This window comes from Schistocerca serialis, chromosome 4, assembly GCF_023864345.2.
Source record: "Schistocerca serialis cubense isolate TAMUIC-IGC-003099 chromosome 4, iqSchSeri2.2, whole genome shotgun sequence".
NCBI classification, from domain to species: domain Eukaryota; kingdom Metazoa; phylum Arthropoda; class Insecta; order Orthoptera; family Acrididae; genus Schistocerca; species Schistocerca serialis.
Genome location: NC_064641.1, coordinates 4,095,313 through 4,110,043, shown reverse-complemented (window position 1 = coordinate 4,110,043; position 14,731 = coordinate 4,095,313). Strand labels below are relative to the sequence as shown.

The 14,731-nt window shown below is 40.5% G+C and overlaps 1 protein-coding gene across 2 annotated transcripts in view; it reads right to left on the bottom strand.

The window, feature by feature from the left end:
• Positions 1 to 14,731, bottom strand: part of LOC126473867 (neprilysin-4-like) — a 742,276-nt gene that overhangs the window by 237,370 nt on the left and 490,175 nt on the right. For both annotated transcript variants that reach the window (XM_050101197.1, XM_050101196.1), the window contains exon 3: positions 3,329 to 3,423. In XM_050101197.1, coding sequence (XP_049957154.1) covers positions 3,329 to 3,423 — 95 coding nt within the window. The remainder of the gene's footprint in view (positions 1 to 3,328; positions 3,424 to 14,731) is intronic.

Below are 14,731 nucleotides of genomic sequence, written 5' to 3'. Positions count from 1 at the left end.
CAGGTGTTCTCTGTCGGGTTTTCCTTGAGTTCCGTTGAAGAAATTATTCACTACTTTGCAGCAGCTAAATTTCTGTTCTTCGAAGTCGCGCACAAATACATGCCATGGTCTTAGAAACCTTCTGGTGCCACGGGTTCACGTACTATTCCTTTCATGACCACATTTACTAGAAGGCTCATTTAGGAACAACTGTCAGATTGTATGCCTTAGTAAAAATTTATGTATTTTGGTGTTACCAACAAACAGCGTGTGCTGCGTTAATTACCACATAAATCATTTAAAGTGTATCAGACAGTCTATTCCGCTAATAAGAATAAATTCAGTTAGTCGGCTAAGCAATAAGAACGTTCCCTGCCAAAAATGAACTCTGCAATCCAACTAAATTCCAGGGTCTTTATTTCAGACACACATTTTGTATTGTACAATCCCTCACGGCAGCAATGCAACAAGCTGAGCTCCATTTCCGTTCAATGAATTGATCATAACGTGCATTTGGCCCAAAGAATAGCAATCAAACGATAAAAATAATGATGTAGGCTGAAGCAATCAATCAAAATTTGTACCATCAACGGGATTCAGACCCGGGTCTCCTGCTTAGTAGGCAGATGCGGTAGCCGTTACGCCAGACTGGGACTGTAGCTACCTCAGCAGTACGGATTACCCCAGTACGTCTCCCTCCCCGATACAAATTCAAACTCATCCCTCAACCCTCTGCTATTCTCCTTCTAAGTAAGCATCAGTATTGCTGAAATTCTCCAATACTGGAATAGCAGCTTAGCAATAGGTGAAATGGCGTTAATCCTGTGTGTACCTCAGTCGTAGGTGATGTATGTCTCAGGAACATTAACTGTATACGATTAAGATAAAAATAATGTTTAGATGGGTAAGCTGCAAACCAGATACCACCATCTGTTATTTTCACACTGAGTTGTGGACACTGATGTTATGGCCAAACGCATTTAATATTTTATTGCGAGCACCAGATATATCAGTACATTGCATCACCAACGTTTAGGATCATTCTAAGAGAAAGGAATTACATTTAAAATTAATGTTTGATTAAATTGGTGACACTAGTAGAGGTTTCTTAGTGTACTTTACCTAAGTGTCTTAGTTCCCTTCATCTCTGAGACGTACTTTCAAAACATGCCACACTAGTTATTCATGTCTGCAGGAAATTTATGTTGGGGATGATGTGAGTTGGGTTTTGCCTGTCTTAACGTGGATGAAATATTTTTCGGGCCAGAACGCTTTGCCCACCCTACCTACATTGAGCAGTGGCTGCAGGAGCAGCACGCATGCGGTGGTGATGGTTTGCAAATGTTGTGACTTATAGTGTCTGAACACAATAACGCAAGTGTTCAGAGTGGAATGCTGAAACCCACAGAAGAATCCTTGAGGTCTGTCACTTTAGCGATACTCTCGTTTACAACAATGAAATTTGAGCCTAATTAGATGGGAAGTTATGGTTTACATTTCAAATGCATTTCTACTAACAAGGGCCGTATTTCGTAATGGAGTCAGTGGCGGCTGGAACCCACATGTTCGCAGTTATCTCGCAAATGGCTCCTTTGGGTTCTCACATTTACTGGCACGCCATTATCGCGTTCCTTCAGTCGTGTTAGAATTCGCTAATAACTAGATGTAAAACCGGAAATGCATATCCTCCTATTTCCATCTATTGTACTATAAATTTTTTCCTTATTTTGTTACCTGAAGATATGACCTTTCTGTGTCTTTATATATTGTAAATGTTTTACAATTTGTATGTATGTATTTATGCCTTTATGTAGGTGTACGATTGGTTTGTTTTGTAAATATTATTTGCATTTTTACGCTGTGTCTTGCCTAGGGAGAACTATGCTATAGAACGATTACATCGATAGGGCGTGTGGAGAACCAAAGTGTTTAGGATCTATGGGAGTGTTAACTATGCCGCGTGGAGCGCGGGCAGAGGGAGTCTGGCTGGAGTAGGGCGGTGGAGCAGGTGTGTTGTGTGACGTTCCCGCGAGCTGCCGCGCTTTCGGGGTTTGGCAGCATGTAATTGCGCTCGACTTGCCGTGATAGTTTCTGACACGGTGCCGCGGACGGGAAGCATTAGCTGGCACACATCAAGAGCCCGTTTCGCCTGGTGACCGTGTCGAGAGGAAGGCGTGCCAACATCCACCTTCTGCAACAGCGGCGGCCAACGATGAGTGACTGTCGCCACCTCCTCGATCGACGACTTCAGACCTTCAGTCAACCAACAAGGAAGACTGGAAGCACGTAAAGTTTTAGAACTGTATGGCAGACCTCAGCTTTTGAAATTGTTCCATTAGCACCACTAAAATACAGCAACTTAGCACGAACCTTTGTTGCTCATTGTCCCAATTGCATTACCAAGCAAGGTCCCTTCCTTTACCGAAATGAAACCGAGTGTCGTTGAAATTCATTAAAGTAATATCATTCCATTTCACTGCTTTAATTTCAAAGTTCAGTTAAAGTATTCATAGCCGGCTACAATAACCAAACAGAACTATATTTAGATTACACAAGCACAAATTAAGAGTGCGAGTTTTGTTACCACATTTTAGCTTACCTGTGACTGCAGCTCAGCTTGGTACGTACTAAATTTTACTATTGTTGATTGTTCAAAATCATTTAATTCAAGTTCAAAGTTAAATCTCATATTTCTAAATTGCGTAGATTCAAGTTGCTTTTGAGATGATTGTTGAGGTAGCCCAAGACTAACATAATTTAATTTCGTAGTGCTCTTCAGAAACAAAGTTCACTATTAATTTCAGTCACTAAATTAACTTTCAATTTTCCGGTTTTATTAATTCTTTTGCTAAATTAAGTCATAGTGTAGCGAAATTTATTACTTCTGACAAAGATTCAGTTTTCACACAACACTTGTCAACCTTCAGTTACCACGCTTTTAGTGCTAATTATATGTGCATGAACCTTTCTTTTTCAGTTACTATAGTTGTTATCCATAGGACTGGCGACCGTAATCTTCCCCAAAATCTCAAATATCTAATTAACGCCAGTTAATTGTTAACGTAACGACCGCACACTTACTTTCTTTATTAATTTTACCCTTTTTCAAAATTAATTTCCACCATTTTCATTTGCATTTTTCTTTTCATTTACATGTAACCCTTCCTGCCTTTTTACCGACAGATTAACTTCGGTGACGATTGCTTTTCGCAAATTTCCGTTAGGTCCACGCGGTTTAATTTTTCACTGTCATTAAGGTCGATAAGTGAGGGGGAGGTTACATAGATACTCCCTGAACGTGTGCAGTTTTCTCCAGCGTGTGTGTTGGCAGCACTGCGGCCGTACTCACTGATGGTGGCGAGCACTGCGACGGCGGCTGCCAGCGACACGACGGCGGTCGCCAGGGCTGCCACCACCACCACCAGCTTCCCCGGAGTCCGAGTCCTGGAACACAGCGAGGCCGCCTCCGTCAGTGACACGCCACAGCACGCGGCCTGCCTGCAGCGAAGCACGGCTCGCAGTCCGTCGGAAATCACTCACTCAGCACATCTCCCAGTAATAACTTACAGTTACGTTAGCAGTTACGTGTTCAGTGGCCTTTTAGACCACAGATCAGACAGCGCATGACGGCATTAGCTGGCGATCAACATTACGAACAGCTTACTGGTGAACGTCAGTTGCAAGTGGAGTATGCACTTATTCTTAACATTTTTGTTGTATTGTAGTGTTATAAGTCACAATTTCGCGAATAGGAACATTTGGTCACAAAGAATAATTCAAACCTTTCAGCCCCACTGCCTATAACTGTGTACGTTAACTTTTACTGTGTCTTCGATGCGGCAGAAGTACTTTTCCCCAACGAAAAACTGAGGTCCACGTTTTTCAGTGTTCAGCCTTTTCATCATGTTCAAGTGCTGCTAACTGATGGGCATAACTGTGAAAATATCAGCAAGTCGACGTAGCAGGTCGTGACCATCAGAATTCACGGATGTGGTTGGTTTGCTATATTCAGCTCTATAATTGGATATACTTATTGTTATTTTACATAGTAATTATTGAATGACCATTTTACTAGTTATTACAACAGGGAATGTTTCGTAGCTATTTTAGTGTATACAATGGAACCAAGTGTACATATTTTTTCACAAAACTTGCATCTAAAATCATTAAAAAATCACATAACATTACCATATAAATAAAAAATTTCCTTCTTCTAGAAAAAAAAAGATTCGACATATGAAAGGAAGTAAGCGTGGTTGCCGACATATCCCTGACGATGCCTCCCGCAGACTGTAACATTTCTGGCTCTAGAGCCATAAGATTTATTCCTGCACTCCAAACCTCAGCTGCTAAGGATAGGAACTTGAAATTTGGATAGGGCGTTGATCTTATACTGTAGGCAGTGTTTAAGAAGGTATTGTTCGAAATTCCACTCCTAAGGTGCTGAAATTGGGGATGAGAGTCTTTTTGAAAATATGTCGCTATTAAGACCATTTTGAAGTTGCAACTACGAACATTGTTATTTATCGTATCAGTAAAAAATTAAAAAATACGTGTTTTGGCATTTTTGGAAATTTTGCCACTAAGTGGGTAAAAGTTTTTTGGAAATAAATCATTATTGTAGAACATGTAAAACCTTTTAAGGATACTTCTGTGTAAACTGGTATTTGACTTCTCGGTTAGATGTAAAAAAAATCGACTCTCAATGTTTTTGGAATTCAGTACCCTAAGGGAATGAAATAAGGGATGAAAAGTTTTATGAAATTATTTTATTACGAAAGCATTTTCAAAAATAAACCTATAAAAATTTGTGTTTGGTTTGTCTGGCAAATTAAAAAAAAATGTGTTTCATTGTTTTTGGAAATTTAACCCCTACAGGGATGAAATAGGAGATGAAAATTTTTCGGGAAATGTTTCGTTATGTTAAAAAATTGTAAGATAAATTTATAAAAATTGGTATTTCACTTTTGGGTTAGATATGAAGAAATATATGTTAGGGGATGAAAGTTTCTGTGGAACTGCCACCACGAGAACTCAAAAGGCATGAAATAAAAGCCTTGGGCTCCAGCTAGCAGAATCGCTATTTGGTCAGAAGTACATTCAGAAAAGGCAATCCTTCTACGGCTTTAATTAGTGTAAAAAGTTTAGGTGCTGCAATTTGTGTACAACATAAAAATCGATTAAGACCAACCAAAAACGTCTGTATTGACCATACTAGGCAGTTAATATAAGTCCACTCTTTGAGTTTCCCTTGATTCGTTAATTTCACATTTTATAATGATTAATATCCAACTAGAGTCCAGCAACTCTGACTACACGATATCCCGCGTGGTGTCGAATCGATTCACTGTCATCACCTTCAATGCCCGACGAATGTCCATCTGGCTGCGAGAGAACTTGGAACCAGCAGATGTTGTGCGTTTACAAGTGTTTGCTACTAAAACTGTCAGAGAAGAGGAACAACCTTTGTGCCTGCTTAGAACGGCCAACAGAGGAGAAATGTTTTGGAATTAAAGGGCTTTTGTTGCGGATAAAGCTTAACCTCAGATGTTAACTTTGGGATTTTACGGGCGATACTTCTAATGGAAGGGAGACGAGTTTTACTGCAACATTAGCGTTTTATGGCGCAAATTTTAATTTTATGCATTATTCGCGCAGATTGTGCCGCAGTAACACCTCTTGATGCTAGTGTAGCTTACCTTTGATGCAATCAAAGGAAGGATTCTTAACACCGTTCTGCGGAATTTCTTGTTCGTAATTTCTCTCCAATTTGCTTCAGACTACATTAAAAATAATTGAATTTTGCACCGCCAAACAACAACACGTACGTTTGCAACGCGGATAAAGAGCGTAACGATGACCGTAGAAAATGTCATCTCACGAACGTGTTCTGCTGCGAAATTAAAGGAGTTGCCCTGACGTTGCAAATACATGCTGAAAGATGAATTGTCGTGGAAACTACGATCGAATAATTCTTACTTTGGAAGGGTCATTAACACCATAACTGTCGATTAAACTCGACGCTCTTAATTAAACTCTTTCGAAATGTACATTTACTTCATATTTTGGAAATATGCCCGTCAGTTTATCAAACCGAGAAACGAATTAGTAACACACTGAGTTCGATATTTCCTGGACGTGATTTACTGACCTAGAACTAATATTGGAGAAAATTGCCGCAGCGCGTTTTTCATTCACTAACTCACCAATTATTTAATAATAGGGTAAATGGGTAAATTGGTAAATGGGTCCCATGAACGTTTTACAAGCACTGCCATTTGCAGACTGACTGAATTTTGCCAGTTACACATCAAAATGAAGTCTACCACCTGCTGTTCCAATGATTGAGCCATGTGATTAGTCTGACAAATCGTTGCACACAGGTATTTGTATGGGTTGAATGATTGTGATTGTGACACATTGATATTATAGTCATTACATACTAGATTTTGGCATTCTGTGAAGTTTCATTTCTGAACATTTAAAGCATGTGGTCAGTTTGGTACCACTTTGAAATACTATCAGGACATGACTACTTCTTGTGGTGTTGTGTGAAGAGTTTCCATACAGCATTCGGTAAGCTTTTGCTATCATTCTTGAATCTATCGCAATTAACAAAGGTGTACCTCTTTTTAGATAAATACCTTAGCCAATTATTCGGATACTTCGATGAATTTTATTTGTAAGAAACGGGAATGGGTCTTCGTATTGTGACGAGTGCTTTGATTGTTTCCTGGCATTGTACCAGTTTTGTCACGAACATAGTTCCAAGTGTTTCCCATTGATATATCAAATATTTTCCGACAGAAGCAGACTTGACAACCATGTTAACGACGCCTCTATTGTGGACGCAATCAGGGAAACTACGACAGTTTAGTTACCTGGCCTTCCGGTAGAAGAAATCCTCTAGAAATAGCTGTGCTATTTCCATTCCATTAACAGCTCCGAAAAATCAGGCACTACGACATCCCCATTTCCTTGTGCTCTTCATACGGAATTTGTGCCGCTTATTGGACCAACAAACCTCCACAGAACATGTGCCGTCGCACCAGATGCGTCCTCTCTGTCTCGACGAAAATATGCAACTAAACAATTCCAAGACTCAACATGAAACAATTATGTGAAAAAAACTGAAACATGTGGCTATAACAGGCAGCTGACAGCGACGGCATCGATTGTTTCACAGTACACTCCAACGGACAAAAAGTACATCGTAGTTAAAGTGCCCGGAAATAATTATTTACTAGAAAGTTGTGACTCAGAAAATAAGGAAATAGCGCTGATAATAATTTCAGAGGAATCGTCTTGGTGCGCTTAATGAAATCACTGATCATCTAAGAATTCATAACAGCGCCGTCAAAAGTTTGTTGTCAGAAATTAAGTTACGTATTTTACTAACCTCTATGATGGGGCTACCACTTTCTGGCGGGATGGCATCCTTATGTATTTCAGACCCTCTATACAACGTGGCGGCTTGTCATCTCGTAACAATAGAATTTTAAATACGTCGTTAGAGGAGCATGAAGTTTTTATAGTTCACCTTCTCTCTGCTGACTGTTGAATCAGAATCTCGTCTGTGGTGAGTGCAGGTATAGTCCCCTACTCCGAACCATATTTTCTGGTGATATCAACGTAACGAAGAATAGCAGTGCAAGTTTCTTTATTTTTCGATAGCAAATATCTTCATTACATCCTAAGATATGACTTCCATATCTTTTTGTTCAGATAATAATTGAAACAGAGTGTCTAGCAATTGTTAAAATACAGCTAGTAGCTAACCTTAGCACTCCTGGCAAACTGATTCTTTCTTTATTTTCTCAAATATGATTGTGGGAATCCTTATACTATCTTGTATACTGTTAAATTTGATGGTGTTAATGTGTAATATCTCGTGGGTACAAATTATGTAACAAATTTTAATAAAATACTAAGTAGTATTTCAGCGAGTAAACCTGATATTACGTGAAGTCACAGATAAGAAATAATCGTACATCTCTGGCTATCTTCTTATGTTTTTCCTTCCGTAGAGGAAGAGGACGTGTATCTATTTTAGAAAGCTCGCTTCCACCTTAGAGACTATAGCACGCAAATGGTATATAGTGGCCATTGTATCGAACTGCACTATTAAACTAGTCTCCTTGAACTCAATACGACTGATTAAATTAACTACGTGAAGATGTGGAGTTTTGATAGATTAAAGCTGTTATTTAACTGCCGGACGTGTCGTACTCAAACATTGTTATGCGACACTTGAAGAACAATAGAAGGGAAAAAGTACATAAAATTGCTATTATAATTTTATAAATGGTACTAGTTTCATTTAAAGCTGTCTCTACTCCTTGGCTCAAATTATTTTCATAAGTTCTGCCTCACGTTTTAATGTGAAGAATGAAAAAAATGCTGAGAAACTCAATCAATGCAGGATATTGGAAGTTTACTTTCTGGTGAGAAATCACAAATGAAAAGCCGCCTGACTGCTTTTGGTAAGCTGCAGAGGCTACTCAAAACCAAACATTCAATTTATCTGTAAGCACCGTGAGTCAGGCACTTTTAATGCGACATACATTCGAAAACAGATGTTGCTTGGCGAATAATGTAAAGGTTTTAATGGTAATTATTAGGAGACACAATACATAACGATTTAAAGAAGTGTCGTCAGTGAGTATTTTCTTGATAAGGTTGACAGTGATAACATCGATAAGAAATTCATCCAACAGGTTAAAAAGTGTTGTGCGAACGATGGAATCACGTGGTTTTTTGAAGTCCGCGAAGGATACACCCACGGTTTGCAGGTAATTTGTCTGTGCCTGAGTAGTTTTTGGCTCAGGATCAACTCGGGTCCAGAATGTCCTGAGCAGAATCTTGTTGGTATTTACCTATAGTGTTTTCGGCTATGTCTTGTATAATTTTAAACAAAATACAAGAGAGAATTTTATGGATTACTGGCGGAAGAGATATCCCTCCATAGTTGCTAACATCTGTGTTGTCACCCATTTTATACAGTGGACTGGTAAGGACAACTTCATGCTCTTGTGGGATAGACTCTATGTGCCATATCTGGACTAACAAGGTTTGAACTTCTGCGAGTGAGTTATCATCTACCTCTGTCAACAGTTCAGCCACTACGTCATCGTTCCCTTTATTCTTTGTTATTAAATAGCTACTTCCAGCTCTGCCTTTGCGTGTGGTGCTGGGGCTTTGGTTAGACATATGTTAGGTCTACTAGGGGGAATCTCTCTGCTGGCTCTGGACAGCTTAGTAATGTGTTCAAATACTGTACTAGTGCGAGAGCTCTTTTTTCATGTCAGATCTGTCACGAAATTAAAACCACAGTGAAAATACGACATAGCTTCTCGCAGATGAGTTGGGCAGTGTCCGTCGATCGCGTCATGTCGCACTTTTCGGTTCTGAGCACAGAGTGAGCACGCGCAAAGACAGTTCCTCCAAGTGTGAAGTGCACACTGAGGGGTTACGCCTGATTTCATGCAGCACACATAACTCAACTGTCATGCGTTTACTTCTTCATGGCAATTGCTGCAGATGCAACAACGATACAGTTGCAGTGTTTCTCAATGGGAAGTGTTTCATCACCCGCCATAAAGCCAGGACTTGGCTCTTCGCTCACATGAATCGCTGGCTATGAGGACAGCATTTTGGCACAATAGAGGAAGCTGCAGGCCAGAGTAGGAAATTGGCGGAAAGCACAGGCGGCTGTCTTCTGGGCGAGGGTGCTGGAAAGTTGGTACCACACTACGACAAATGTCTGAGTCTGAGTGGCTGCTATGAAGAGAAGTATTTGGAATGTGTAGCTAAATATTGCAAATAAAACATGTTTTTGATTTTCACTGAGCTTTCCATTTCGTGACCAATCGGAGGCAGAAAAAAGAAATATCCACCGTATTATGCAGTTATTGGCCATGGCCATTTCATCCATGAAACACGAACATGTCCAGTGGATCATTGAGTGTTGAGTATGAGTAGTCTTTAGTATTTCATAGAAAAATTCTCCCGAAAATTGCTCTAATTTTCTTTTATGATGGTCGCGTCTGATATGTGTGCAAGTTTTTGTTACAAATTTCGTCCATGCCATACGTCCTTCTAGCGTTTAAAGTGCCGGTTTGTGAGAAGTAGTTTTTTCTGTAGAGCTCGCTGGGTTCAATCACCTCATTGCATTCAACCATCTACCGTGAGTGTCTCTTCGTATTTGTGCTCATCATGGTTCCCGGCGCTGTCTGTTTGAGCTTTCCTCCGAGGTCCCTCCAGCTGTTCGCCCGTTGTCCGTCAGCTTTTTGAGTGAACGTACGTGTGGCGTTTGGTAATTCCGTTCTGTCAGAATTTACATTAGTTCGTTTGGACCTTGATATGTGTTTGCTTATGAGTGGATTCACCTAACGAGGGTGAGCTAGTAGTCTGTATCTAGCCCTTGTTTGATTGATACAAATATTTTCTAAGATCTTGTCACGTTTTCGAAATGGTATGCAGATTGTCACTTTGTTTTGGATGTTCGTAAATCGAAAATTGTGGCTTCCACAAAACGCAGAAAAGTTATGTCCAATGAACGCAATATAGGTTAGTAACAGCTGGAATCGGTCAACTTATACAGATACCTGAGTGTAACAATTTATAGGGATGTGAAATATAATGGTCACATAGGCTCACTCGTGGGTAAAACAAGTGGCAAACTTGGATTCATTGCTAGGGTACTGGGAAAAAAGTGACCAGTCTTCAGAGGAGATTGCTCACAAGACACTAGTCTGATCCATCCCAAAGTACTGCTCAAGTGTGTGGGACGAATACCAAATAGGACTAACAGTTTCAAGAATGACTGTAAAGTAAGGAATTTAGGAATATATTCAAGCGCCATACGTATCGCACCCGTAGGGGCCGCGAGGACGCCGTTACACTAGTTATAGCTTGCAGAGAGAAATTTAATCAAACGTGTCGCACCCTTAGGGGCCGTGAGGAAACAATTAGTTATAGCTTGCACAGAGAAATTTAATCATTCTTGCAGTCCTCTATACGCGAATTGATGGGGAAGAACTTGTTATGCGTGGAGTAATGGAACGTAACTCCTGCCAAGCTTTTCATATTGATTTGGCAGAGTTTGGACGTAGATGTAGAGGCAGACGGAAAACTGTCAGTGTTCTAGCAGTAGTGGACATCAAAAGACCCTGAGGAAGATCCCAGCAGAGGGGTCGAAACGTCGAACATTTTAGAAGAAACATGACGCGGCCTAAGAACCCAGAAGATTTTAACTTCAGTGACAACGGCCACGAAAGCCTGCGGACTTACACAAAGCGAAGACTCCACGAATTTTTGGCCAGCAAATCAATCACAGTCCTGAATCACCCGTCGTATTCGCCAGGTTTGGCCCCAGCCGACTTCCGGTTGTTTCCTCAAATTGAAGTTGGCAATGAAAGGGCAATGAGGCACTCGAGAATATCCAGGAAAACTGTACCGTGGTACTAAATGCAACTCCACAAATTTGGTTCAACTGGCTCTGAGCACTATGGGACTCAACTGCTGTGTCACCAGTCCCCTAGAACTTAGAACTACTTAAACCTAACTAACCTAAGGACATCACACACACCCATGCCCCAGGCAGGATCCGAACCTGCGACCGCAGCAGCAGCGCGGCTCCGGACTGGAGCGCCTAGAACCGCACGGCCACCGCTGCCGGCCCACAGAATTACTACAGTGATTGTTTCAAAACACTTTTAAAACAATTTCAGTAGAGTTTTGATTCAGGGGCAGACTAATTTGAATAAATACGATGATTTTATGAGCTGAACTGGGACACACTGTGTATTTAGCTCTTTAACATATCAGTAAAGAAATCAGAAACTTGAAGCTGTTTCTTTGAAGACCTCTTAACCCTGATCACAATATGAGTCTATTTACGTTCCCTGGCTGTGGAAGCCACACAGATATCTTCCAAAAAAACAACCACTGCAGCGGAAGTAACTATCTCTCGGCGCAAATACTCGTAAAAAAATTAATCTGCGTTTCCATTAATAGACTATCGCTATGAAAATGACAAACTTGCATATTTTAGTCGTGTTGGAATAAGAAATACTGGCGAGTCCGTTGTACTGCACGAACAGAATCGTTGCAAAAAAGTTTACCTGGAAGGAAGCCAAGCGCGCGAAGAAACGACTATTTCCTGTTCGCCACGAGCGGGCTATGCGTCATCTGAGGGGGCAGCCGACATTAAACTTTAAGGGATAACCCCACTCCGGAATTGCTCCGCTTCTTATTCGTTTATCTGGAACTCCCGAACCGATCATCCATCACGATGCTATAAAGACGCAGTGCGGACTTAATGCATTACACGGCCGGAGCCCTTCGTCCCTGCTGTCCGTGATTTATCACCGGGAAATGAGGTTCACAAAGTATTTTCTGTCTGTAGGGACGGCGGAAATATTTCGCAGTAAGTTGCGTGTGAAATAACGGCCCACAGCAAATATTCTGCGCGCTCCGTCGCCCATCGCAGTAGATCTCCCTGCGGCGTGTCTTCTGCCCGTTCCCCACAGCGCCCGATACATTCGTGTGTGCACAGACGACCTCTGACTTCTGTTCAGTGTTTTGAAGAGGGCAGTTAGGATATATCTGCCTACCTTGGCATTAGGCATGTAAAAGAACAAGTATGAAGGTTTAACATCATTTTGATATCTATTTGGAGACGTACACACGACAAAGAGTAATAAGTGATTTTAGAAATCATAGGAAACCGTATCCGGGAACCAATGACGAACTGTTGGATACGTCAACACCACAATACGAGTCCATACTGTTAACCACAGTATCTAACCCATCAGAAATGTATTTCTCATTGTTTGTTGTTGTTGTGATCTTCAGTCCTGAGACTGATTTGATGCAGCTCTCCATGCTACTCTATCCTGTGCAAGCTATTTCATCTCCCAGTACCTACTGCAACCTACATCCTTCTGAATATGCTTAGTGTATTCATCTCTTGGTCTCCCTCTACGATTTTTACCTTCATGCTGCCCTCCAGTACTAAATTGGTGATCCCTTGCTGCCTCAGAACATGTCCTACCAACCGATCCCTTCTTCTAGTCAAGTTGTGCTACAAACTTCTCTTATACCTAATCCTATTCAATACCTCCTTATTAGTTATGTGATCTACCCATCTAATCTTCAGCATTCTTCTGTAGCACCACATTTCGAAAGCTTCTATTCTCTTCTTGTCTAAACTATTTATCGTCCACGTTTCACTTCCGTACATGGCTACACTCCATACAAATACTTTCAGAAACGGCTTTCTGACAAATCTGTACTCGATGTTAACAAATTTCTCTTCTTCAGAAACGCTTTCCTTGCCATTGCCAGTCTACATTTTATATCCTCCCTACTTCGACCATCATCAGTTATTTTACTCCCTAAATAGCAAAACTCCTTTACTACTTTAAGTGTCTCATTTCCTAATTCAATTCCCTCACCATCACCCGACTTATTCGACTACATTCCATTATCCTCGTTTTGCTTTTGTTGATGTTCATCTTATATCCTCCTTTCAACACACTGTCCATTCCATTCAACTGCTCTTCCAAGTCCTTTGCCGTCTCTGACAGAATTACAATGTCATCGGCGAACCTCAAAGTTTTTATTTCTACTTCATGGATTTTAATACCTACACAGAATTTTTCTTTTTTTTCCTTTACTGCTTGCTCAGTATACAGATTGAATAACACCAGCGAGAGGCTACAACCATGTCTCACTCCCTTCCCAACCACTGCTTCCCTTTCATGCCACTCGACTCTTATAACTGCCCTATATTTTACCCCTGCCACCTTCAGAATTTGAAAGAGAGTATTCCAGTCAACATTGTCAAAAGCTTTCTCTAAGTCTACAAATGCTAGAAATGTAGGTTTGCCTTTCCTTAATCTAGCTTCTAACATAAGTCGTAGGGTCAGTGTTGCCTCACGTGTTCCAATATTTCTCCGGAATCCAAACTGATCTTCTCTGTGGTCGGCTTCTACTAGTTTTTCCATTCGTCTGTAAAGAATTCGCGTTAGTATTTAGCAGCCGTGACTTATTAAACTGATAGTTCGGTAATTTTCACATCTGCCAACACCTGCTTTCTTTGGGATTGGAATTATTATATTCATTCTCATTGTTTAGGACCGATTGAATTCAGGTTTTAGCTAATGTCTATGGGGAACAACAGTATCAAAACATTAAACAATTTTCATAAGGATAAGGTGAAAAATAGCCAGATCAGTTGGAATAGCGAAAGTTTTATTAAATCCTTGATCTACGTTTCGACACCTTTAAAAACGTCTTCTTCAGAAGGATCACTGATTCCCACTGGTTACATAATGCTGAAGAGGCACCTTAAAAATGTAGCCGCGAGGCACAAACTAAGATAAAATCCACCTCCATAATAATAAAATCACGACATATCGTGCTGACTGTCATTAAAAAATGCTTCTCAAATGGATCTAATGAGCTCACTAGAGGACTTTTCAAAGATGTCAAAAACTAGGTCAAGGGGTTTTATCAAACCTTTGTACTGTTGCAACTGATTTGACTGTTTTTCACCCTGTACTCAAGAGTACCGTATTCTACAGTTGCTGCCTCCAGCCATGTTCAAAGTTTTAAAATCAAATAATCAGCAACGAATTGTTAATGCTGGACATAAGTTGTTTGGAGAAACACTTTTATACTCCCAAAACATTTTAAAAAAAATTTACGCTTTACATAGATCATTGAGTTACACATTCATAGCCGT